The following is a 24,422-nucleotide window of genomic DNA, read 5'->3' on the forward strand; positions in this document are numbered from 1 at the left end:
TCACAAGAAACTGAGGGAGGAGATTAAAGAGAGCTTTCTCCAAATCTTGGCAGTACAGATCAGAGGTTCTGGTACCCAACGCAGAAGTTCCCCAGATGGTGAGAGAAGGTACATCCCACGAGCTGAGCTGTGGTTCTACCTGCGTGATTGTGGAGAAGACATGGGGAGATGGCATAGAAACCTACCGCTGCTCTGGCACAACGGGTGCATGAACTGAAGACTCAGAGAGGAAGTTCCAAAAGGGAAGCAGCTCCAGTGGCCAGTAACCGAACTGTCACATATGATGATAATGACAATATTTTTGATCCCCTTGAAGGAACCTCCAAGGCATATGCCCAGGGAAAGAAGGATAACCAGGCTTAGAGGGGCCCTGCCTCTAGCCAGGTAGAGGCTGGGGAAAACCGTGGTTTTTGGACTGTGTGGATTCATTGGCCTGGCAAATCTGAACCACAAGAACACAAAGCTTTGGTTGACACTGGTGCTCAATGCACATTAATCCCATCGAGACATGTGGGGACAGAATCTGTTTCTATTGCTGGTGTGACAGGGGGATCGCAGGATTTTACTTTGGTGGAAGCTGAGGTGAGCCTGACTGGAAATGAGTGGAAGAAACACTATTGTGACTGGCCCAGAGGCCCCATGTATTTTGGGCATAGACTACCTTCGAAGTGGCTATTTCAAAGACCCAAAGGGACTCAGATGGGCATTTGGAATAGCTGCTGTAGAGACAGAGGGTGTCAAGCAGTTGAACAGATTGCCTGGACTGTCAGAAAGCCCATCTGCAGTAGGTCTCCTGAAGGTGGAAGAGCAATGAGTGCCAATTTCCACCTCAACAGTGCACCGCCGACAATACTGTTTTGCGGAGAAAAGAAGAAACTTCACAACTTTGTAAAAGTTGTAAAGCTTGGTATGCTTTTATTACGATGCGCGCAGGTTGCAACTCTACTAAAAAGGCATGTGTACTTCTGAAGACTTCGGGTCTTCTTTTATTTCTCTTCTAAATGCATGTGTATATAGTTTCACAATAAGTTCATACATATTTATTTTGCGTGACATTTTGCACTAGTTCTTCTTTATTAAAGGAATTTCTAAGTCAGGGGCAAATCGACTTTGTGGTCTTTTCTGTTTTTCTTTTTCTGTCTCTGCTGTTTCAGCATGCGAGTTTCTCTTTTAGCTTTGGCTTTACAGACTTTTCACTTTTCTTAGACACTTCACTTAATTTAGAATGGATCTTTACTTTTTTTTATTCTCTCTTTTCTTAGGAAATAAGTAAATTCTTTTACTTAATGAAAACTTTTACGACAGTAAGTGTCTTTTAGTGCTTCACTATGTACGTTTGACAAAGAGGTTAGTACATCTATTTGTTGTAGCATCTTTTAGTTCTAAATTAACAATATAATAGATTATCTTAAGCTTATTTCAACTAATATTAGTAAAACTACAATGGGATGGCACAACTTATTAAAGATTCTATTTGCAGTTGGTGACTACTCAAAGATCACATCTCACTAGTGATGATCTATATTTTGTTTTATTCTTTGTAGAACTCTGGTTATCTCTTTTGTATTATGTTGGACACTAATTAAGGTTTTCTTTCTGCTTCTTTGGAGTCTTTTTAAGCTTTCTAATAGGTCTTGGTGCTTAATTAATTGTTTTACTAATGTAAGGTTTATCTTACTAGGGGTAGGTGGCAGTTTGTGATACATTGTGTAATTGGCTTAAATCAGCTGGTGGGATGTTACTGGTACTAAAAACGAAAAATCACACTTAAAAGTTTTAACAAAATTACAAATACAGAGATTAGAATGGTTTCAACTAGACAGAATAACACCATTGCTATCAATTTGTACAGCAGCACAAGCAGTTCTCAAGCATACATTTTTTTTTAGTATATACGAGCACAGTTTCTTGGTCAGTGACTGGATGAATTTCAAAGTGACAAATACTTTGTTCAGTGTCTAAACACACATTTTGAGCATTAATAGTATTGCTTTCACAAATGAATCTTATTTGTTCTCTAGTAATGCAGGATTTTAAGTTTACTGTCTGCTACTTTCCATTCATCTTTCGTGCCCACACTCTATGTTCTGAAGGATAGAGTATTGTTTTTTCATGGTTTAATCCTAGGGCAATGATGGGATGGATAACATAAACAGCGGCATTATGTATGGTAAGCACAAAGGCAGTTGCCAGATTAGAAACAGGATCACAGGTGAAATTCACCATAGTCTGCCAGGATTGAAAGTTCCTTTCAAAATCAATTGCATTATCCAACACAATTTCTTGAATTTCAGCTGGAAAATTACCTTCACCCCTTTCCCATATGATCAGAGCTGCTGTTGCTTGTATCCATAACTGTGCTTGTATACAACTGAAAGCTAAAGACACATTATCTTGTACTATACTAAGTGCTTCTACTATCAACGTGTGGTCTTGCTCCCCGGCCTTTTCATACTTCCTTACTTTGGCAGTACTTTTGAAATCTGTCACTGGCTAGTTCCTAATGCCAATAGAGATTACTATAAAGGCTGCTTCAATTTTGTTAGGCTACTTGCTGCAGTGGCCAGTTTATTCACCAGTACTTCTAAATCAATTCTATTTAAAACTCTTAATCTTGTCTCTAATATGCTAGTTAGATGTTTGTTATGGGGAACAGGAACTGCTTTCTGTCCATGACCATCCCTCCCTGCCAGAGGGATGTGCTGGGCTCACACTGCAAATTCAGACACACTTCACAAGTGTATCTGACAGAGGTTTAGGTCATATTTGAGGCAGATGTTTGTTCTGAAATGTAGAGACCTCAGGAATCTCCTTCCCCCTCCAGAGCACCTGATTTCTCAGATGTGTGGCAAGCAGGAATGTCTCTCCTGGTCTACGAAACCTCACCCACCTTGCCCTTAGCTTCAGGTCCAAGCCTCAAGTAAATAATGAAGGGGAAGTCTAAGAGAAGAGCCTAAATTCATTGCAGTGTCTCAGAAGAAACTGGGATCAGGTTTCTGCTACTTGAAACACTCAGCACAAAAGTGATGCTCAAAATCCTACAGCCTGCTGCTGAGCTCTGAGGGGGAGTCTCTCTCTACCTCTTTTAAGCAGAATCCACCTGCCTCAGACTGGGACAATCACTGATCCAAACCTCAGTAGGAAAAGGGATAGCTATAAATAAAGAAAATCACCTTTCTTGCTTGGGTTAATTTACCACTTGCAGTTCAGCACCCTTTACCAGTCATTGCCTGAGTGTTCAGCCAACCGGCTTGGAATATGACCTAAGGAGCTGTTGTTCAGTCACATTCTTTACTACATTATGTTCAAGTTTGGAGTTTGGGTAGGGTCTGAACTAGTATGGGGTGTATAAGGCCCTGCTGTGGTAAAAAGTGTAGAGTCCACTTTGAATTCAAATGAAAGTCTGATAGTAATTCGAGCTCAAAGACAGGTCACTTCTACAGGCTGTATCAAGGTGAAATTACACCAACAGTCTGATTCACTTAGGTTATCACAGACTTCCTGGTGTTCATATACACCAGGGGAGGTTCAGACACTAATTACATCTGGTCTCTCATAAGCTACCCTATTGATGACCTGGCACCCTACTTTGATTTCTTCTCCTCTGATTCCTTGAAGATTCCACAGTTCCTGCTCTTGCCATTCTTGCTCCTCACATACCTGATTCTCGTGGATTACGACAGTAGATATGTTTAAATCTTTTATCTCAGAAGGTTTTCCTATGGATCCAGTATACTGATTAAATGCCAGGGACCAAGGCCATTTAGCATTACTTTGAACAGAGGTACTCTCAAGTTCTGAAACTTCAGTTATGATTACACACAATACAATTCTACAAACTAAAATATGAGCTACTCCCGACCGCAATATACTCAGTTTACCTGAGTAAGTTTTAATCTCAGTTTATTGTCTCCTGGCGTCACTCCTTAAGGGGCTTCTGGGCCTTCTTTACTTGAGAGTGATGGATCCAGGCATTCTGCTCCTTGATTTTGATTGCAGTGAAGGTGGTGAGAAGTACTCGCAGTGGTCTGTCCCACTGTGGTTCCGAAGTCTTCTCTGTAAGAGACTTAACACATACATCATCCCCAGGCTATCTAACTCCCTGCTCCGAGTTCCAGCCACATGTTTCTCAATTACTCTGAACTGTTTGCTTAATGCCACCATGTAGGTGGACATTCTGGACATTCCCTTTGTATTCTATATGGTCTTCTATAAGTCATTCCAAAAGGACTCAGCATTCCTTTAGCTCAAGATTTAGTTTGAATTTGCAATAGTGCTAGTGGAAGAGCTTGGGCTAGGGTAGATTAACTTCTTGCCCCAGTCTTATGATTTGCTGCCTAATCAAATGATTCATTCTCTCCACCTGGCCGCTTGATTGGGGGTGGTATGGGGTGTGAAGTTCCTGATCTATGCCCAGATGGCTACTAATCTGTTGCACTATTTTGGAAATGAAATGTGATTCTTTATCTGAGGATATCGTGGCTGGAACTCTGAAGCGTGGTATTATTCCTTATAAAAATAATCTGGTCACCTCTTGAGCTTTGAATTTTCTGGTGGGGAATGTTTCTGGCCACCCTGAAAATGTATCTATCAATACCAGTAAATACTGATACCCCCCTTTCCTTGGGAGTTCTGAAAAGGTAATTTGCCACTGCTGTACAGGCCCATGGCCTCTCCCAGTCTGATCGAGTTTTGGCCAGGGGGTATTTTGGGGTTAGTCTGGAGGCAAGGATCACATTGTCGGCTTACCTGAGTGATAGTGGCATATAAATTCCTGACAACAATACAACGATTGTTTCAATCAGATGTGTGTTCTAGAAAGCCTGTGGAAATTACTGCTTCAAAGTCAACACTTCATTTCAATGCACTCTGTATCACTCGCAGCCTTGGTCATTTCGAAAAGGAGCCACACTCTATAAAAGGCTTCTAAGTAGTTAGGCCCTAGTGTGTTTTCTAGTGCCCTTCCTTCACTAGTAACCACAAAAATGGGAAGGGATTACTAGCTCTCTTTCAATGGTAGCCCACCCCTTGCAGTTGTACGTCTCTTTTGGTTAGTATTATTGTATTATGGCTTACCTTCGAGGAAAATCTGTACCTCACTCTTTGCTGCTTTCTTTGCCTCTCCATCCGCCAGCTCATTTCTTTCCTCCAATTTTAAGCTCACTCTCTGGTGTGCCTTAATATGCCTTTTCAGGCAGCTGAACTGCTTCCAGCAGCTGGATTGTCTCTTCTTTCCCTGTGAGGTCAGCAGTCCCCTCTCTTTCCAGATGGCTCCATGTGCATGTGACTCCAAATGCATTCCTTGGGTCTGTGTAGATGGTTATTCTCCTCCCTTTTGCCCTTTCCAGGGCATGGGTCAGGGCAATTATCTCAGCCTTCTGCGCAGAGGTACCTGTTGGTAAGGGTCTAGACTCGATTACCTCTCTGCAGGTAGTCACTGTGAACTTTGCAATGTCGCTTTCCTGTCAGTGAACCAGGTCTCTGCATCGTCCGGAGGAGCGTCCCTTAAGTCTGGGCAGCGGGAGTAGGTAGCTTCAGTGGTCTTTAGGCAACTATGGTGTACTGCTTCTCCTTGATTCCACTGAGAAAAGAAGCTGGATTTTGACAATATTAGTCACCACTATCTCTACATTGTCTTGCTCTACCATGATGGCCTGGTATTTCAGAAACCTCTGTGGTGAGAGCCAGTGGCCACCCTTTACTTCCAGTGCTGTGGACACTGTGTGGGACACTAGCACAGTCATTTTTGTCCCAGGGTAAACTTGCATGCCTCTTGGATATTCAGCACGACTGCTGCTACAGCTCTGAGGCAACCTGGCGATCCTTTGGCTGTTGCATCTAGTTGCTTAGAGAAGTAAGCAACTGCCCTTCAGTAAGGGTCCAAGTCCTGAGCCAAGTCCTGGGCAATTCCTTGCGTGGGAAAAATAGAAAGAATGGTTTACTTACATCTGGAAGTTTCAAAGCTGGAGCTGACATGAGGGCACTCTCTCTAGCTGGCAAAAGGCCCATGTGGTGTCTTGTGTCCACTGGAGATCTCTGTTTCCATTGGCAATAAGAGCATAGAGGGGTCTGGCGAGCAGTCCATAATTATAAACCCACAGCTGGCACTACCCTACCATGCCTAAGAGGGTTCGGAGTTCTTTCAGGGTTTGGCCTATGGCTTCTTTGCTTTAAAGTCTGCTGCTCCGCACTCACTTCTTACCCCAGGTAGATTACCTTCTGTTTAACTACCTGTGCCTTTTATTTGAGACTCTGCATCCTTGGAGTCCTAGGAAATTCAAAAGGCTTACCGTCCAGGCTTCTCTTGCTTCCCTCGTCTGAGTGGCTACTAGAAGATCGTTGCAAGCTGTTCTCCAATCGGAGTGGGGAATCTTGAAGCCTTCAGGCACATGGACTATGTGAGCTTGAGTTTGAATGCAAAAATTTCCTGGCTGGCTTCGTGGATAGGGAGGCAAAAGAAGGCATCTCTTAGGCCTAAAACAGTGAACCAGGTTAGCTCAGGTGTTAAACAAGTCAGTAAGGTTTGCTACCACAGGGTATAAATTCTGTGTTATCTTATTGACAGCCCTTAATCCAGTACTATCAGTTATTGGGCTGATTCCTTCCTTATTTTCCTTTTGAGGGTACTACTCAGTTCTCACTAGTTGTGTTCTTTCCTTAAACTTGATGCTCATGGGGGAGCATCTTTCACTCTCCCTGGTACCGCAGAGGCCCATACCCTTGAAAACACTTGTTTACTTATTCTAATATCTCCCTACTAATGTCTTTCTTAATTTCAGTGTCTGTTAATGTTAAGCCTAACATCTTTATATCATTTGCCTCCAGAGTAACTTTCTCATTTGAGAATGTTTAGCAAATTGAGCGAATTGTACAAAAGCTTTTAGGTACACATAGTACACATATTACTTTAAAGGTTTGCACAAGTATGCCTTCTCAGACTGGCCAGTTGTTCAGTTGTTCCCCACACTGCAACATAAACATTCTCCACAGGTACTAAAGTTTTATTTAAAACTGAATATATGGCCCTTGTGTCAACAAAAATTCTTCCCTTTTGGGGAGGTCATCTTTACCCTTCCTCCCTTACTTTGGGAGGAGCCTTTAGCAAATCATATGTACTCATTTTGCGAACTGTGATTGCTTTGCATTTCAGCACGATAATCTTTGCCTGATTTCATACGTCGCTATCTTATGCTCCATGCTGAACAACATGTTTGATTTGCTTTCTCTTTGCCTTGTTTTCCCTCTTCAAGAAATCTGGGTGATTTCTTAAAACACAAAGACATTTCAGCATACAAAACTCTATCCCATTTATCCTCCTATTTTAAAACAGTACTAACAGCAATGAAGTATTATAAATCTTTTTATTTTATGAGCTGCTCCTACTGGCAGCCTTCTCCCAGTGAGCCCCTCCCAAAAGGGGCTAATTTAGGAACCTCTTTGCTCTGGTCAGTTCTCATTATTTATTTCTCCTTGCCCTATCTCGCTTCCACTCAAATCTTTTTACAGACCTTCACAGTAGTTTCTCAACTTTCCTCCTATACACACAGCTCCAGGTGGCAGGTATCAGATGTGGTTCCCACACACAAGTTCTAAGACCTTAGGTTCTGAATGTGCTTGACCAGAAACCTCTAATTTACATGTGCCCTGACACTTATTAGAACAGCAAAACCAGTGTTTCTCATAAACACCGCACTGCAATAATAACTGCACATCCAGCTTTCGCTCACAGGCCATTCCCGTGTTCCCTGGGGAGACGGGGCAGCCAGAGCTGTCCCTGTGCCCAGGGGACAGCCACTGTCACCTCACACAGCATGCTAATCAAAAACGTGACATAGACACTATATTCTGATCAAACAAAATATCAGTCTTTTCTAGTTCTCTTCTTCCACAATCTAATTAAGCCCTGTGTCTACTTACATTTGTTTTACTGCTTTGCAAAAAGGCTGTGTTAGTCACAGCCGAAACTCTGATATGCCCACAGACACAAACACTCGCACCTGCACCCCCCCTTTATCTTAAATTCGCTAGAGCCAAGGCTTGAATTGCTGTGAGGGGGGGAATTCTTGGAATTCCTTTAACTCTATCGTAATTAAGCATAAATTACCGTACTATAGTTCTCCTATGTAAAATGCCACTCTTGTTGCAACAAAATCTTAAAATCTCCACAAACACTACTATACAATCTGAGAATCAAATTACCAAAATGCAGCGGAAGAAAATCACTACACAAAGCCACTGGGAAAGGGCATATCTCTCAAAGTGCTCGCTTTTCTCCACACAACATAGCATACTATAATTCAGAATTTACTCACATCAATTTTTTTGTACACAATCAAAATCAAACAATTAAGGCAAAGGAACTCTCTGAGCTCATACTCATACTCACGGTTGAAATGTACCAAATCTACACAAATCACTACATTTAAACACGATAAATACCATCACTGAAATTCTTCTACTCGCTTCTCTGCGGGGCACTTTTGTCCCTGCCCCCGCAGCCTGCTGCAGCCGGCGCCTCAGGCCTCACTCGGCTGCTTCAAACACGGGTAGTACTGACTCCTCTACACTGTAGATTTATTCTCTTTTATACACTATACACTTATACACTTGCACGATTACAAACACAGTGCACTGACCACACAATGCACACATTAACCATACAGCAACACAGTGTTCGGACATCACACACACATACAAACAAAGAACACACGGGCTCAACAGTTCTGCTCTATCAGAACTATGAACCCCCAATAAACATACACGGGTTCACCCGGCTCACCCCCAGAACCGCTTGCAGTCTGCTCTATCAGAACGATGAACCCCATCTCTAATACAGCTGCTCTATCAGCTGAACCCAGACATCTCTGGGTGGTTTACTCTCTTGCTCTCCTTTCCCTCCCCCAGGGCCCCTCAGTACATACCGTATCTTCCTCCGCAGGCCAGCAGGTCATTGTCTGTCCTCGCAGGTGGCAAGTTGAGACGAGCGGAGCTCCACCAGGAAAAAATCCTAGGGCACGCCTCGGAGGTCCGTCTATCCCCCCTGCCCCTGCGGGGACAGAGATTTCCTGGCTGGCTCGCCATAATGTTTTGCGGAGGAAAGAAGAAACTTCACAACTTTATAAAAGTTATAAAGCTCAGTATGTTTATTTACGGCGCGCGCCGGACGCAAGTCCCCCAACAAGGCATGCGTGCCTCTGAAGACCTCGGGTCTTCTTTTATCCCCCTTCTAAATGCATATGCATACAGTTTCACAGTAAGTTCATACATATTCATTCTGTGTGACATTTAGCACCAGTTCTTCTTTATCAAAGGAATTTCTAAGTCGGGGGCAAATGGACCTTGTGGTCTTTTCTGTTTTTCTTTCTCTGTCTCCTTGCTGTCTCGGCATGCGAGTTTTTCCTTCAGCTTTGGCCTCACAGACTTTTCACCTTTCTTAGACACTTCACCTAATTCAGAATGGATCTTTACTCTGTCTCAGTCTGAACCAAGAACGTGTGGCCCAGTTGGGCTGCACGGTCCCAAGGGGCCAGTGAGAAGCAGCGGGGCTTTGTGGAACCAAGAGGCCATTGCTGCATTTCAGGGCCTCGTGGAGCCAAAGGGCCATTGTGATCCTGCAGGGCACCATGGATCCATGGAGAGCACTGTGACATTGCAAGGCCCCATAGAATCACAGAGACCATTGTGACACTGTGGGGCCCCATGGAACCAAAGGAACATTGTGACCCTGCAGGGCCTCATGGAAGGAAGGGGCCATTGTAACACTATGGAAACTTGTGGAACCAAGGGAATTGTTGCACTACTAGCCCCAATGGAACCAAGGGACCATTGGACACCACGGGACTTCATGGAACTCAAAGCCCATTATGGCACTGTGGGTCCTTGTGGAAACCTGAAGACCATTAAGATGCTTAAGGACTTTTGTAATCAAGGGGCCATTATGACACCTAAGGGCATCATGGAAGCAGAGAACCATTGTGGAACTGCAAGGCCTCATGGAAGCAAGGAGCCATTGTGACACTGCAGGGCCATGCGGAGGCAAGGGAACATGAAACAGATATGGCTGCCTTGTTCTCCCGGGGTCACCTGAACAGTCTGGCTGACCTTGGAATGTGGAAGGCCACTCCCATCTGCCCCTGAAACACTGAGGCTCTGGGCTTTCCTTTGTATGGAAAAGAACTGTCCATTTTTTCCAGGTATCCATGGCCAAAATTTGTATTCCACTTCCAAATTTCTGTGTATCCAAGGATTGCTGCTGGACAAAAGCTGCCAGGACAGACAGGTCTGGCTGGTCTTTAACTCCTGAGTGCCAGAACTCACCTATGTACCAAGCCCTGTGTTAGCGTTCAAAAACACATAATCACGTAGGGATTATATGCGGTGCTTTTTATTTAAGAGCTCTGGGAATTGGGGTATTACCCAAATCTGATTCCGACCATACATCCAAAATGATCATGTTTTATACTCTATCGTTATATAACTTTCATGTTAATTGTTAAACTTATATTGTTCTATTGTATACATAGATTTCAGCTAAGCTCAGCCCCCCTCTGAATTTCCAAAATAGTTTCTCATTATTCTTCTTATGGTTATATAATATTTATATTTAATTACGAAACAATCATCCCATCTAACAATTCTGTAATTTATCATACTGCTTACGCAGATGCAGTTGATCTGGGAAAACACAAAGCTTAACATTTTAGATTCTATCTTTAACTTTTTCCAGGGCTCCACTATCAAATGGAAAAGACTCTGTGCTTTGCTTTATATAGAAAAAATCATCCTTCTCCTGCCACAAATGTCTGAAATTAGGACTCCACTTTCATAATTCCGAATATCCAAGGGTTGCTCCAAGCAAACCTGCCAGAACAGACAGATCAGGCTTGCCTTGACCTCTGGTGGTTGCTGTTCATCAGCTCCTGAAACATGGGGGCTCCATGGTATCCTTCCTATGGAGACCAACGTGACATTTGGGAGCCTTGTGAAATGAAGGGGCCATTGTGACACTGCAGAGCACCATGGATCCAAGGGACCATTGTGACACTGTGGGGCCTCGTGGAACCAAGGACATCATTGTGGCTCTGTTGGGCCACATGGTGCCAAGGGGCCAGAGCAAAGCAGCGGTGTGGGAGTTAGCCCAGCTGTAACTCAGAGTCAGATAGATTTTACCCCGGAAGACCTGGGCGCAAGTTTCAAGCCCTGGGAATCATTCGTTTAACTTAGGGTGAGTTTGAGTGTTCCCTCATATGCCGTTAGTGTTGTTATGCTAAGTTGTCAAAGTACTCCTCCCCTATTGGTTACTTGTTTCCCGTCTATGATTTTTGTTCTAGAGTGTTCTACCCCCAAGTGTATATATTGTTGCTTCGCCTTTATCTCAGATCTTTGGATCTCACCCCTCGTACTGTGCTTGACTTCTCCACGTTTATTGTTTTTCACCCTGTTATTAAAGGTTTTTTTGGGCAACTCCATTGATCCTGCTTGTAGAAGCATCGGGGTGTAGGAGAGTTGGGACGGACAGAGGCAAGAGATCTCTGAAGTCAGGTCTTGGAACTTGTGGTTTATTGCAATGGGTGTGAGTGCAGGGGCCTTGTTTGGAGCTGCCAGCCACAGCTCGGAGCAGGCCCATAAGAAGGGCTCGAAAGAGGTGCCGAAAATGGATACCCAAAAGAGGAGGGGAGTTCCCATTACAATACAATAAATCTTCTTTTGTGCTGCATATTCTAATTTTCACTAACCAATCTAGTACAAGATACAAATCTTTAAGCATTTACATACAGCCTATAAGAATCATTACATTACCATACTGTGTTACATTTTAAATCCTAAAAACTACTCTTTGGACCCCCTCTGCCAAGCTAGTAGGGTCTGCTCTGACCCTTGGACCTGTCTGCAAGCAGAGGGTATTGTTTCATCAAAAGAAGATTACTTTCAGCAAGCCATACCATTGTTTTCCATTTGTTCAGTAACTAAGGCTTGGTGTCTCAAAGCTTGCTTTCATTTCAATCTCACTTATAGTTTCCATATTCTCAAAATCTTTTGCCAGGTGATCATATTTATAAGTCTTTCCTGTTAAATCTTCCCCAGCATCTGGTCCTTTTCATTTTCACCACCATTGCCCTGAAGTTGGGGAACCAGAAAGGTTTGTCACAGTCACCCTCATTGTGACTTTTGGCACCCAAACAGGGACCCTGACATTGAATCATGTCAGCTGGGGTTAACTGGTGGGTAGGCCAGTGTCCCCTGTAATTCTGGATTGTGCCAGCCTGGCAGATTCATCATTGCTTCGAGGGACCTTGGCCAGGATCTGCAGGGACAACGATGGTTTCACCGGTGAAGGATTGCAGGTGGGTTTGTGGAAATGCAAGACATTTATTGCCCATTTTGCCGCTGTGTTTTTATAGTATGAGCCCACATCCCATTATGAAATTGGAGTGTTCAGTGGCTGTTCCCCCTAAGGCGGATAAAAAGAAAAATGGGCAGCCAGATGTCCAAAGTAGAAAGGAGCATATATGGATGCTTTGTTAATTCTCACTGATCATGACAAAATATTTACAAAGAGCAAATTTAAATCAATTGTGAGGTGGATCATTAAAATTTTTCCAGATGCCCCTGCTGAAAAAAATCTATACTACCAAATTTTGGGACTCAGTGGGAGTTAAATTGTACAACCTTTCAATCTAAAGGGACCCCATTGCACCCCACATACTCCCCATCTCCCACACCATTCTTGAGACCCTTCACCAGCAAGCGGTGTGTTGAAAACTCAATCCATTGGTAACTCCTAACTCAGGACCTCCTCTCAAACCTGCATTTCTTGGACCTTCCACCATGCTCCAAGATGGTGATGAACACACCCTCTTGGAGCACTGTGACCTGGAGACTCGAGATGGAAGGAGCCTGAATGTGGCCTGACCACCCTCCTGCCATCTTGGCTCCTCCACTTCCTGCTATCACAACATTCTCTTCCACTCAGAACGAACCTCTAGACTCTACCGCCTCGACTGTGGGTCATGCCCCCACTGCCAATTATTCCACCTTCACCCTGGGCCATGCCTCCAGAACTCCACCCTAGAAGTCCACCATCTAATTAAGGAAGGAGACTGGGAAATAGTTAGGAAACTCCTCGTTGCACCCATATGTTATGAAGGAAGGTGGCAGAATCCCAGGTCTCAGCCACTGGTTTATGGGGAAATCAAGGATCTTCACAAGCAGCTAAAGAGCATAGGAAGGACTTAGTTTGTTTTAATGGGCTAATGACAGCCATGTTTACAGCACATACCCTAACTCCCTGATTTAAAATATATTATGACCATTTTGTTATCACCTACAGAATACACCCTGGGGGAAGGGGGATGGAAGTGTTTACTTAATTAATTAATAGCAGACTATGCTAATAATGATGCAAGGGTGGAATTGACAATCAACCATCTAGCTGGAGAAAGACAACACAGCCTACCAGCTGATCAAGCAGCAGGCATCCCCAGAGAAGTATTGGATGATATCAAAGAGATGGCATTGCAAGCTCCAATCCAGGTATCAGATGGCAGCACCGTCAATTTGGACTACCTTGGGTGGCTGCAGCAAAAGCTTTAGGACAATTAGACCATCTTGGGTGCCTCTTAAGTAAGCAAAACTGTGCTATGTCCCACACATTGAGTGGCCAGCTCTCAGACATAGAGACCATCTGACATGCCACCTTGCAGAACAGTGATAGAGTTTTTACTCTGGGCACATGGGCATGGCCGAGTACACTCTGAGGGCATGTGATGCATGAACCTCTGCAGCCACAGTGAGTCAATCCACAAGAGCATTCAAGTACTGAATGAAGAGTTCAAGAAGCTTCAAGTGGAAAACAAAGACTAGTTCAAAAAACTCTTCCAATACAAGGAACTGAAGGGTTGGATGATGTCTAGCTAAAACAGGATTATTAATTCTCTTAGTGGTTGTTGTTGTATTGTGATTGTCCCATGTTTGTTTGGATGCTTTCAGAAAGTCTTAAAAATTCTTTCACTTCCATCTTTGTTGTAAAAGAGAAAGGGGGAAGATACCCAACACAGGCTCTTCATGGACTTCTTGAAAGAGAGAATTGGAGGCCAGGATGGCACAAAAACTTCTCAGAGACTCGGTGTGGGAAGGAAAATTCTTAAAAGTACTTAAAACTATCCTTAAATCCATAAAGTACCTTAAAAACCTTGAGTATCTCAAGGTATTAATGAGCCTCACTGAGTGTCTGTACAAAGCTCTCAAGGGACACGTTAAAGCGGATAACTGGGGCCATGACTGCACAAACACTTCACAGAGTCTGTATCAGAAGGGAAATACCAAGTACCTTAAAATAACTGAAGTACCTTGAGGCATTAATGAGCCCCACTGAGTGTTGTTACTCACAAAGCCTCTCCAGGGACTAATTAAAGCAGATAATTGGAGGCCATGGTTGCACAAACCTCTCAGAGACTCCAAGGCAAAAGCCAAACCCAAAGTCCTTTGAAACACCTGCGGTCCCTGCAGGGAGCATTAAGGAGTCCCCACAGGGCCATTCCTGAGCAAGGCTCCCCAGGGACACCTTCCAGCAGATCCTTGAGGCCACTGGGATGTGGGCTAATGGGGGATGCTGAGGGCAGGACAAGGGGCTGACTGTGCCCAGCCTGGCTGGGCTGTGCCAGAAAGCCCCAGTGCCTCAGAAGAAGGTTTCTTCTCCCAGCCCTTGGTGGCACAGACCATGCTGCTGTGCCCCAGGGCACCAAGACTTGGCTTCTCTTTGTCCCCACCTGTCATCACTGCCTGCAGTTCTCTGCTCTGCCTGGGGCCTGGGGACACTTTCTCAGTTGTGTTCCTCAGTGGGACCCATTAAAAGTCCAAGAAACTTTGGAGTTCGATTCTGCCTTGGAGTTCTGGAGAGGTTTCTTCAGCTCCCTCTCAGGGACTGATGCTCAGGGCCTGAGCACAAAGCCCCAGAGGCTCATTAAAGTCTTTGTGCTGTGTCTGTGCTGCTGAGTTGGGCTGGGCTCCTGGCACAGAGGCAGCTCCTGGTAACCAAGCAAAGCTTCAAAAGCACATTTCTCTTGATGAGCACCTCTTCTGCCAGCCCAGCAGGGCTGGGGCACTGCCTGCAGCCACTCTGGGCACAGCATAGAGGCACAGAAGCACAGAGAGCTTCAATCAGTCAGGGCTGGGAAGGTGCTGAGAAGTGCCTGGGGTAGAATCACTGCCAGCCCTTGGCACAGGAACCTCTGGCTGCAGGAGAATGCAGCTGCAGCTCCTGGAGCCATCTCCCAAAGCTGGAACATCCCAATGCCTGCAGACTCTGTGAGTACATTCTCTGATTGTCTCTTGTGCAGAGCTGCCAGGGGTGCCCTGGGCTGTCCTGCAGAGCAGGGTCCTGCAACCCAGGGCGCTGTGCTGGGGCAGGGACTCTGCTGCCTGCCAGGGACAGCTCTCAGCCAGCCCTGGCAGCTGCTCCCAGCACTGGGGGACAAGATCTGGGTGAACAGAGACAGCTGCTAAGGCTTGGGAGGGCTCTCATGGTGTGGTGAGGATTCTGCATTGTTCAGGACTGCTCCCAGCATGGCATTTAACTGCAGAACATTTCCAAGTAGATTATACAGGGAGCGGAGCAAGGCAGGAGCAGCATAAAAGGGAAAATCCTGCTTTTTTAAACTACTGGTCTGGGTGGCCTTGATGGGAAATTGCAAACAGATATTCATCTGTCAATCCAGCATGAGAAAAAAAATTTTTCTCAGATGTTGCTCAACAAGGCAGTGACAGAAATTAGCACAGGGCCCCTTAGAAGCTGCATCAGTCTCGTTTATCCAGCGTCCTCAGGGTTGCTCTGATGTTGCCATCAGAGCCTGCAGAGCCAGAGCTGCCCCTGGGCAGTGCCTGAGCTGGCAGGGGTCTGCAGGGCAGAGCTGAGCCCCCAGGGCCGGGCTGGGCTCTGGCAGCACTGGCAGGGCCCAGCCCTGGGCACAGGGAAGCAGCTGCTGGCAGGGACAGCTCCAGGCAGCAGAGCCCTTGGCAGGGAGTAGGGGAAAAGTGCCCCCAGGCTGTGCTGGGATATTTAAAGTCCACTCCAAACCCAATTATTCCATGATTACTTTTTTTACAGATCCCCAAGCAAAGGCACGGGAAATGTCCAACAGCAGCTCCATCAGCCACTTCCTCCTGCTGGCATTGGCAGACACGCGGCAGCTGCAGCTCCTGCACTTCTGCCTCTTGCTGGGCATCTCCCTGGCTGCCCTCCTGGGCAACGGCCTTATCATCATCAGCGCTGTAGCCTGCGGCCACCACCTGCACACACCCATGTTCTTCTTCCTGCTCAACCTGGCCCTCACTGACCTGGGCTCCATCTGCACCACTGTCCCCAAAGCCATGCACAATTCCCTCTGGGACACCAGGAACATCTCCTACACTGGATGTGCTGCTCAGGTCTTTCTGGTTTTCTTCTTTCTTGGATCAGAGTATTACCTCCTGACCTTTATGTGCTACGACCGCTGCGTATCCATCTACAAACCCCTGCACTACGAGACCCTCCTGGGCAGCAGAGCTTGTGCCCACATGGCAGCAGCTGCCTGGGCCAGTGCCTTTCTCACTGCTGTCATGCACACGGCCACTATATTTTCCCTGCCCCTGTGCCATGGCAATGCCCTGGGCCAATTCTTCTGTGAGGTACCCCAGATCCTCAAGCTCACCTGTTCACACTCAAACCTCAGGGAATTTGGGCTCCTTGGGTTTTCAATCTGTTTGGAATTTGGTTGTTTTGTGTTCATTGTTTTCTCTTATGTGCAGATATTCAGGGCTGTGCTGAGGATCCCCTCTGAGCAGGGACGGCACAAAGCCTTTTCCACCTGCCTCCCTCACCTGGCCGTGGTCTCTCTGTTCGTCAGCATGGCAGTGTTTGCCTACCTGAAGCCCCCTTCCATGTCCTCCCCATCCCTTGATCTGGCCCTGTCAATTCTGTACTCGGTGGTGCCTCCAGTCCTGAACCCCCTCATCTACAGCCTGAGGAACCAGGAGCTCAAGGCTGCAGTGTGGAGACTGATGACTGGATGGTTTCAGGGACATTAAAATGCAGGTCAATTTCTGCCAATCACTTGTACTAAAAGACATCTTTCATACTTCTTGTTGCTTTGGTTATGGTTTGTTCTTTTTCCTTTGTATTAGTTTTTCATACTGTCCACAAAGAAATGTCATTGTTTTTGCCATTTCTCATTTTGTGTGTCTCCACCTTCCCTGTGGCCAGAGACTGTGTCAATGAGGGGCTGCACTCTTGGTGGCTTTAAAGGAACTAATGGATCTCCCAGCCAAGTTTTTTTCCAGAGATGCCCTTGTGTTCCCTACTCTGGAGTTGCAGCAGCAATGTCTGTGTGCAGAGCTGGGGGCAGATCAGTGTTGGCACAGCAGCTCTGCTCCTGCTGGCCACACCATCCCTGATCCAGGCCAGGAGCCATTGGCCTTCTTGCCCACCTGGGCACACTCATGTCCAGCCTGCTGTCCATCAGTCCCTACAGGTCCCTTTCTGCCTGGCTGCTGTCCTGCCACTCTTTCCCCAGCCTGTAGTGCTGCAGGGGTTGTTGTGGCAAAAGTGCAGGACCAAACACTTGGTCTTGTTAAACCTGATTTTATTGAATTCGTCCCCTGGATCCACCTGTCCAGGTCACTGTGCAAAGCCCTCCTATGCTCCCACAGAATCCACACTCACACCCATCTTGGTGCCATCTGTAATTTCTGAATGGTGGACTTGATCCCATCACCCAGATCATCAGTGGAGATATTAAACAGGACTGGGCCCAACACAGATCCCTGGGGGACACCACCAGTGCCTGGACATCAGCTGGGTGCAGCATCATCCCCACCACTCTCTGGGCCCAGCCTCCAGCCAGCTCTTAAATCTCCCAGCAAGGAGGGAACCTGCCCAAGCCGTGGGCTGCAGCTTTTCCAGGGAATGCTGTCAGAGACAGCGTTAAAGGCTTTGCTGAATTCCAGGCACACAACATCCACAGCTTTTCCCACATCCACAGGTGGGTCACCTGGTCATAAAAGGAGACCAGGTTGGTCAGGCAGGACCTGCCTACCCTAAATCCATGCTGGCTGGCTCTGATCCCTTGGCCATCCTGTGGATGCCCTGGGATGGCACTCAAGGTGATCTGTTCCATAACCTTGCCAGGCACCCAGGTCAGGCTGACAGGCCTGGAGTTCCCAATCTCCTCCTTCCAGCCCTTCTTGGGGATGGGCTCACACTGGCACCTCCAGTCCTCTGGAACCTCCCTGCTGAGCCAGCACTGATGGTAAATGATGGAAAGCAGCTTGGGGAGCTCATCCACCAGCTCCCTCATGCCCCTGGGATGGATCCCATCTGATCCCATACAACTGTGGGCATCTGAGTGGCTCAGCAGGTCAGCAACTGCTTCCTCCTGGTTTCCAGGGGGCTGTTCTGCTCCCTGCGCCCATCTACCAGCTCAGGAGAACACTTGTCCTGAGGACAACCTGTTCTAATATTGAACATTGAGACAGACAAGATGTTAAACAGTTCAGCCTTTCTTTAGTTACTCTATTCTCCACTGCATCCAAATAAAGAGTGGAGGTTCTCTTTATCTGGTGTTTTGCTACTAATTTATTTATATAAACATTTCCTATTATTTTCCACAGAAGTGGCCAGATTAAGCTCTACTTGAGCTTTCACCTCTTTCCTTTTCTTTCTGCATAACCTAACAACATCCTTAAATACTTTTTAGTTGCCTGTTTGTCTTTTCAAAATGATGCATCCTCTTTTTTCCCCTTAAGTTCATACCAAAGATCCATGGACAGCCAGGCCAGTCATTTTCCTCACTAGCTCATCTTTTGCCACACTGGGACAGGCTGCTCCTTCCCCCTTAAGATTACTTTGTTGAAATGTGTCCATCCTTCCTGGACCCCTTTGTTTTTAAGGGCTGTTTCTTAAAAAAAAAAAAAAAATCTGTACCTTCTTTGGTATTCCCCAAATCTGCATCCTTAATAGGCCAAACCTGCCCTTCCTAATTAAAGTGCAGAAATTTTGTTGCTGCCCCTCCTTCTCTTGCAGAACATGGAAAACTTTATTATTTCATGGTCACTGTGCCCCAGGCAGCCTCCGAGACCCACATCTGCCACCAGCCCTTCTCTGTTTGTGAACAGTGGGAGACAGAGCTTTCCTTGGCAGTGGGAGCGTTACCAAAAATTCAGTAAAACAGAAAACTCCTTAACACCAATGTAGCATAAAGAAGCAGCATTCTTTATTCAGGGGGATGCACAGGGGATAGATCCTCCCAAAGCTGTGTGTACTGAGTACAGGAAAGTTTCTGTTTATTTTCTGTATTTTGCTCACAAATTCATTGACTGTCCTGGACTAAACATACATATGATAATCATTTCCCCAAAATCATTAACATATTTCCCCTCCCCTTTACCCATGCATTCTTCTGTCCTGGTGATCTCTCTGGTGGTCTCTGGTGCTCGTGGATCCCAGTGTTCCCGTGGGCCTGGCTGAGCTGGCAGGACACTGAGGCTGCTGAACTTCCAGTTCCCCTTTTCACACAATGGGCATTGTGTGCTTTCCATAGGCCTGGGGTTTTGGAGAATAATGTCCTTGTGTCAGCTCAGCTGGTGTAGATAATTTATCTTACGGTAACATGAGGATGGCTGTGGGCTGTGTGACACCACAGAGTGGGTTATGTGGAGTCATTGAGGAGCTATGCCAAGATAGACTGCCTCTGTGACATAACAGAGCCAGATGTGACATCACAGGGAAGAGGTCTGACATTCCAGAGCAGACTATGATATCACAGAGTTGGCTGTGACATCAGAGACCAGCTCGGTGACATTGGAGAATGGGCTGTGACCTCACAGAGCAGGCTGTGACATCACACAGGGGCTGTGTGACATCCCAGCAGGGCTGTGTCAGGTCACTGGGTTCGTCACTCCGCTCCAGCTCCCCCTCACAGTTTCTCCCAACAAGTCCAATGCTGTTCATGCCCAGCAGGGTCCCTGTCCCCCAGGATCCCCCCGGCCACCTGGAGCCACAGCCTCCACCAAAGGATGTTCCACAGGATCCACCCCAGAGCCTGACATGGGGACAAGGGGCCAGGGCTGTGTGACCAGGACATCAAGGACGGGGATTATCCAGGTCACTGTGGCCTGGTTTTGGTTGCCCAGGGCAGGAAAGATGTCTGGCAGCTGGAGCAGGGTCTGGGAAGGACCTCCAAGGTGGGGCTGGAGCCCTTGGGCTGTGAACAGAGGCTGAGGGAGCTGGGCTTGTCCAGCCTGGAGCAGGGAAGGCTGAGGGGCTCCTCATCCCAGCCTGGCAGTGCCAGCGAGGAGGGGATGGAGAACACAGAGCCAGGCTCTTCCCTGGGGGCTGGGGGGAGACAAAAGCCAATGGATGGAAGGGGAAAGAGGGGAGATCAGCCAGGGCATGAGGAGATGAAATGAGTCAGACTGCTTTCAGAATTTCCTCAACACCAAGAGCAGCCTGACCTCCCTTCTCTATCCACCACAGACAGCTTTGCAAATCAGGAAGTGTTGGAGCTGTTTTGCCCCCACTCCAGGACAAGAATCCTGATACAAGAACTTAATTGTGTTTGTATCTATCATAGAACTATGTTTGTCTGAAAGTAATTTTAGTATGGAAATCACTTGTGGATGGTGGACTAATCAGACACTGCTGAGACATAGCGCATAGCTCAGGGAAGAGCGTGATTGTTATTAAATTGTGTCCTGTTCAACTGTGGTCTGTTGGCCATGAAGAGAAACTTTCTGTGCCTCCGAGTCTCACCAGTTCCTGACCCCCAAAGGAGAAACCTGATGAGTTGTTGTTCCCAATGCAGTGGTGGCACTTGCATCTCCCTCCACATCCAGAGCGGAGCTCCCTTGTTCTAGAAAGTCCCTGGCAATGCAGGGATGAAGGAAACAGGACAGGCTGTTGGGATCAGGGGCAGGGCAAGGCCAGGGAGAATGACTTTTACATTTGATGGAGCTGTGCCTTGCCTTGGCTTTGTTGGCTGACAATAAATGAACATCCCTCTGTGTCTCGGGCAGCTCCTTCTCCAAGGAAAGCAAGTGGGAGTTGGAGCCAAGGAGCTGAAAGCTGCAGGTGCAGCCTGGGCTGGAGGGAGCTCAGATTTGCACAAGGCTGCTCTGAGTGCCAGGGCTTGGATGGGGGAAATGGTGGAGTGGGGGCAGGGACAGAGTCTGATTGATTGTCAGCCATGAAGGGTCTTGATTTCCACATCTATTCAAACTGCATGAGGAGGTACTTGGATTCAGTGTCAATTGAAGATTGCATATATAATTGAATTAACGGGAAAAAGAAATCTAAACAGGACATAAAAAATCTTTTCTCACTCTCTTTTAAATAGAATACATTCAGTTTGATTACACTTCCGAAATCTGTCAAATTAACCACAGATTATTTGGAAATTGAAATCAAATTATTCCTAGAGGCTTAACTTGTTAAGGTGCTCAGGATGTTAATGAGCCCTGGGACACTGAATTCCTGAACTGAAGAGCTGAAGGCTGAACAAGCCTCTGGAGCAGTAAAACTCAACTGCGGTCTCCAAGCTTTTAGAGTGTTGGGAGGACAACGTTTTGTCACAGCTGGAAATGAGCCCAGCAGGAGAGGGACCATGTTCGACCTGTTCTTTGAGAATAGAGATGGGCTGGGTGGAGATGAGGTGGTTGGAGGCCGCTTGGGGAACAGTGATCATGAAATTATAGAATTCTCAATATTTGGTGAAATCAGGATAAACATCAATAAGACTTTCACATTGTGCTTCCCGAGGGAAGACTTTGGCCTGTTTAGGAGACTTATTCAGAGAGTTCCTTGGAAAATAGTCCTTGAAAAGAAAGGAGTCCAGGAAAGCTGGATGTGCTTCAAAACAGAGATCTTTAGGGCACAGGAACCAACTGTCCAACCAACCCTGTGTGTCAAAAGATGAGTCAACAAGGCAAACATCCAGCCAGGATGGGCAAGGAGGTTTTGAAGAGACTTAGGAATAAAAAGAGGATGTATCATCATTGGAAGGAGGGTGAGGTCTCAGAAAATATTTAAGGGGGTTGCTAGGGTGCATAAGAAAAAAATTAGGGAGACCAAAATTCAGTTCAAACTTAATTTGGCAACTTCTGTAAAGCATAATAAAAAATGTTTTTATAAATATATTAAGAGCAAAAAGAAGAGTAAAATCAAACTTTGTTCTCTATTGAATGAGGGAGAAAACTTAGTAACTGCAAATGAGGAGAAGGCAGAGGTGCTTAGCACTTTCTTTGCCTCAGTCTTTAGTGGGAAGATGACTTGTCCTCAGGACAGCTGTCCTCCTGGGCTGGTAGATGGGTCAGGAGAAGAATGGGCCCCCTGTTATCCAGAAGGATAAGGCACCTGACCTGCCACATGCAAGTCCACACAGGGCTGGAATGGCCCTACAAATGTGGGCAGTGTGGGAAGAGCTTGAGGTTGAGGTCTGAACTCATTGTCCACCAGCAAAGCCACACTGGGGAGAGGTCCTTCAGATGTGGGCAGTGTGGGAAGAGCTTCATGTCAAAGTCCCACCTGATTGGCCACCAGAGGATCCACACTTGGGAGAGGCCCTATGAATGTGTTAAATGCAAGAAGATATTTCAGACCAGCTACTTTCTCCTCCTGCACCAGCAGCTTCACACAGATGAGAGGCCCTTCAACTGCCCTGACTGCAGGAAGGGCTTCAAGCAGAATGCTGCTCTCATCAGCCACTGGTGCATCCAGACGGGGGAGAGGCCCTATGAGTGTTCTGAGTGTGGCAAGAGCTTCTCGCAGAGGTCTACCCTTACCAGACACCAACGGAGCCACCACTAAGGGCAGTCCTGCAAGTGCAGGAAGAGTGTCATGCCCATGATACCCTTTGTCCTCTGATGTTGTGTCCTTCCCCCACTTTGAGATGTTTCTCCCTGTTTTGGATCCTTTCCTCGTCTTTTGCATCCCTTCTCCTTATTTTGTGTCTTTTCCTCCCTGTTTTGGATCCTTTCCCTGTCATTTGGGTCCTCCTCCTGTTTTGGGTCACTCTTCCCCTATTTGGGGTCCTTTTCCCCCTTTTTGGGTCCTTTCCCTCTCTTTTATCCTTCCCTCCCCTAGTTTTGAGCATCCTCCCCTTTGACTTGGTGAAGTTTTGGGTGCATCCTGCCCTCCAACCCTCTCCCCACCCCTACACCCCCTTCACCCCCCACCCCCGTCCACCCAGGCATGTCCCCAGCTGTGTTCCTAACTGTCCCCCCATGCCACATGGACTCAGTGCTCACTATCCTGGATGCCCTTGAGTCCCCAGTCCAGGACTGTGGATCTCCTTTTCCAGGAATTCCAGAGCTGGCCTGGCTTCCAGGGGACACCAGTGGCACTGGGGCTCAGTTTGGGTGGCCTGGTGGGGTTTCTGGGATGGGGTTTGGGGTCATTTGGGCACTGACTGAGGGTCTTGTCCCCTCTGCAGTGAGGAGTGGCCCTGGCCGGAGAGTATGGGATGGATGGGGGCAGGAGAGGTTGGACACTGGTCCAGATGGACACGGGACAATGGATCCCAGCTGGACACTGGTCTGGACAGCCCCTGGCCCTGCAGACCACCAGCCTGGCCAGCCCCCACCCCAGATGACCACCAGCCTGGCCATACCCTGGCACACTGTCCCACCAGCCCATCCCAGTAGCCCCCAACCCAAAATCCCCCAACATAAACCCAATTCCAGAACATCAGCTCTGCATGGTCCCTGCAGAGCAAGAGGGAAACTGAGGCAAGGTCTGGAGAGATGACTTTGTGGTGACAACAGGGGATTTGGAGCCCACTCTGGAGACCCAAAAATGAGCACCCACCCCCAAAATTGTCACCACAGCATCCCAGTCCCCCCAGCTGTCACATAATGGGGACTCCAGGAGCCTACTGTGACCCTACAGTCCCTTGGAGAGGTGACCCACATTGTCCCCTCAGTGTCACTGGTGTGTCCCCCAGTGGGAGCAGTGGCATCACCTCCTGGGGCATAGGTGAAGGAGGAGGAGGAGCTGGGGGGTGCAGAGTCGCACAGCATCCTTGGGGGGTGGAAGTGGTGAGGGAGACCCCAAAACTGTTGTTGTCCCTACTCCCCCACCATAGGATGTGGGCCACCCCCTGTTTTGGGGCACTGGTGATGAATTGGTGGGTGGCAGTGAGAAAAAGCACAGGTGTCACCTCAGGGATGGCACAGAGAAGGGTCCTGCAGTGCCACCAAGTCCCCCATGCTGAGGGAGTGACAAAGGGGGGGTCGGCAGGGGGGAGGGGAAGCGTGGCAGGGGTGCCACGGAAATGCCCCCGGTTTGCCTGTGCCCGGGTTGGGGGTTGGCAGAGCTCCAGTCACCCTGTCTCTCCGGCAGCCTGTCACAGTGACCGTGTTCACAGGGGTCTTAGGACGAGGGAAGAGACAAG

General features: G+C 47.1%; 1 protein-coding gene across 1 annotated transcript; it reads left to right on the forward strand.

The window, feature by feature from the left end:
* The first annotated feature begins 16,128 nt into the window (after positions 1-16,128).
* LOC134434145 (olfactory receptor 14J1-like) lies at positions 16,129-17,064 on the forward strand. Its single transcript, XM_063182834.1, has one exon. The coding sequence runs from the start codon at positions 16,129-16,131 to the stop codon at positions 17,062-17,064; it is 936 nt and encodes a 311-aa protein (XP_063038904.1).
* Positions 17,065-24,422: the final 7,358 nt, after the last annotated feature.

The sequence above is a fragment of the Melospiza melodia genome, unplaced genomic scaffold, assembly GCF_035770615.1.
Source record: "Melospiza melodia melodia isolate bMelMel2 unplaced genomic scaffold, bMelMel2.pri scaffold_32, whole genome shotgun sequence".
NCBI classification, from domain to species: Eukaryota; Metazoa; Chordata; class Aves; order Passeriformes; family Passerellidae; genus Melospiza; species Melospiza melodia.

Bases quoted from the DNA above. Each gene is read 5' to 3' on its own strand.
- LOC134434145 (XM_063182834.1), top strand. From the start codon at position 16,129: ATGTCCAACAGCAGCTCCATCAGCCACTTCCTCCTGCTGGCATTGGCA.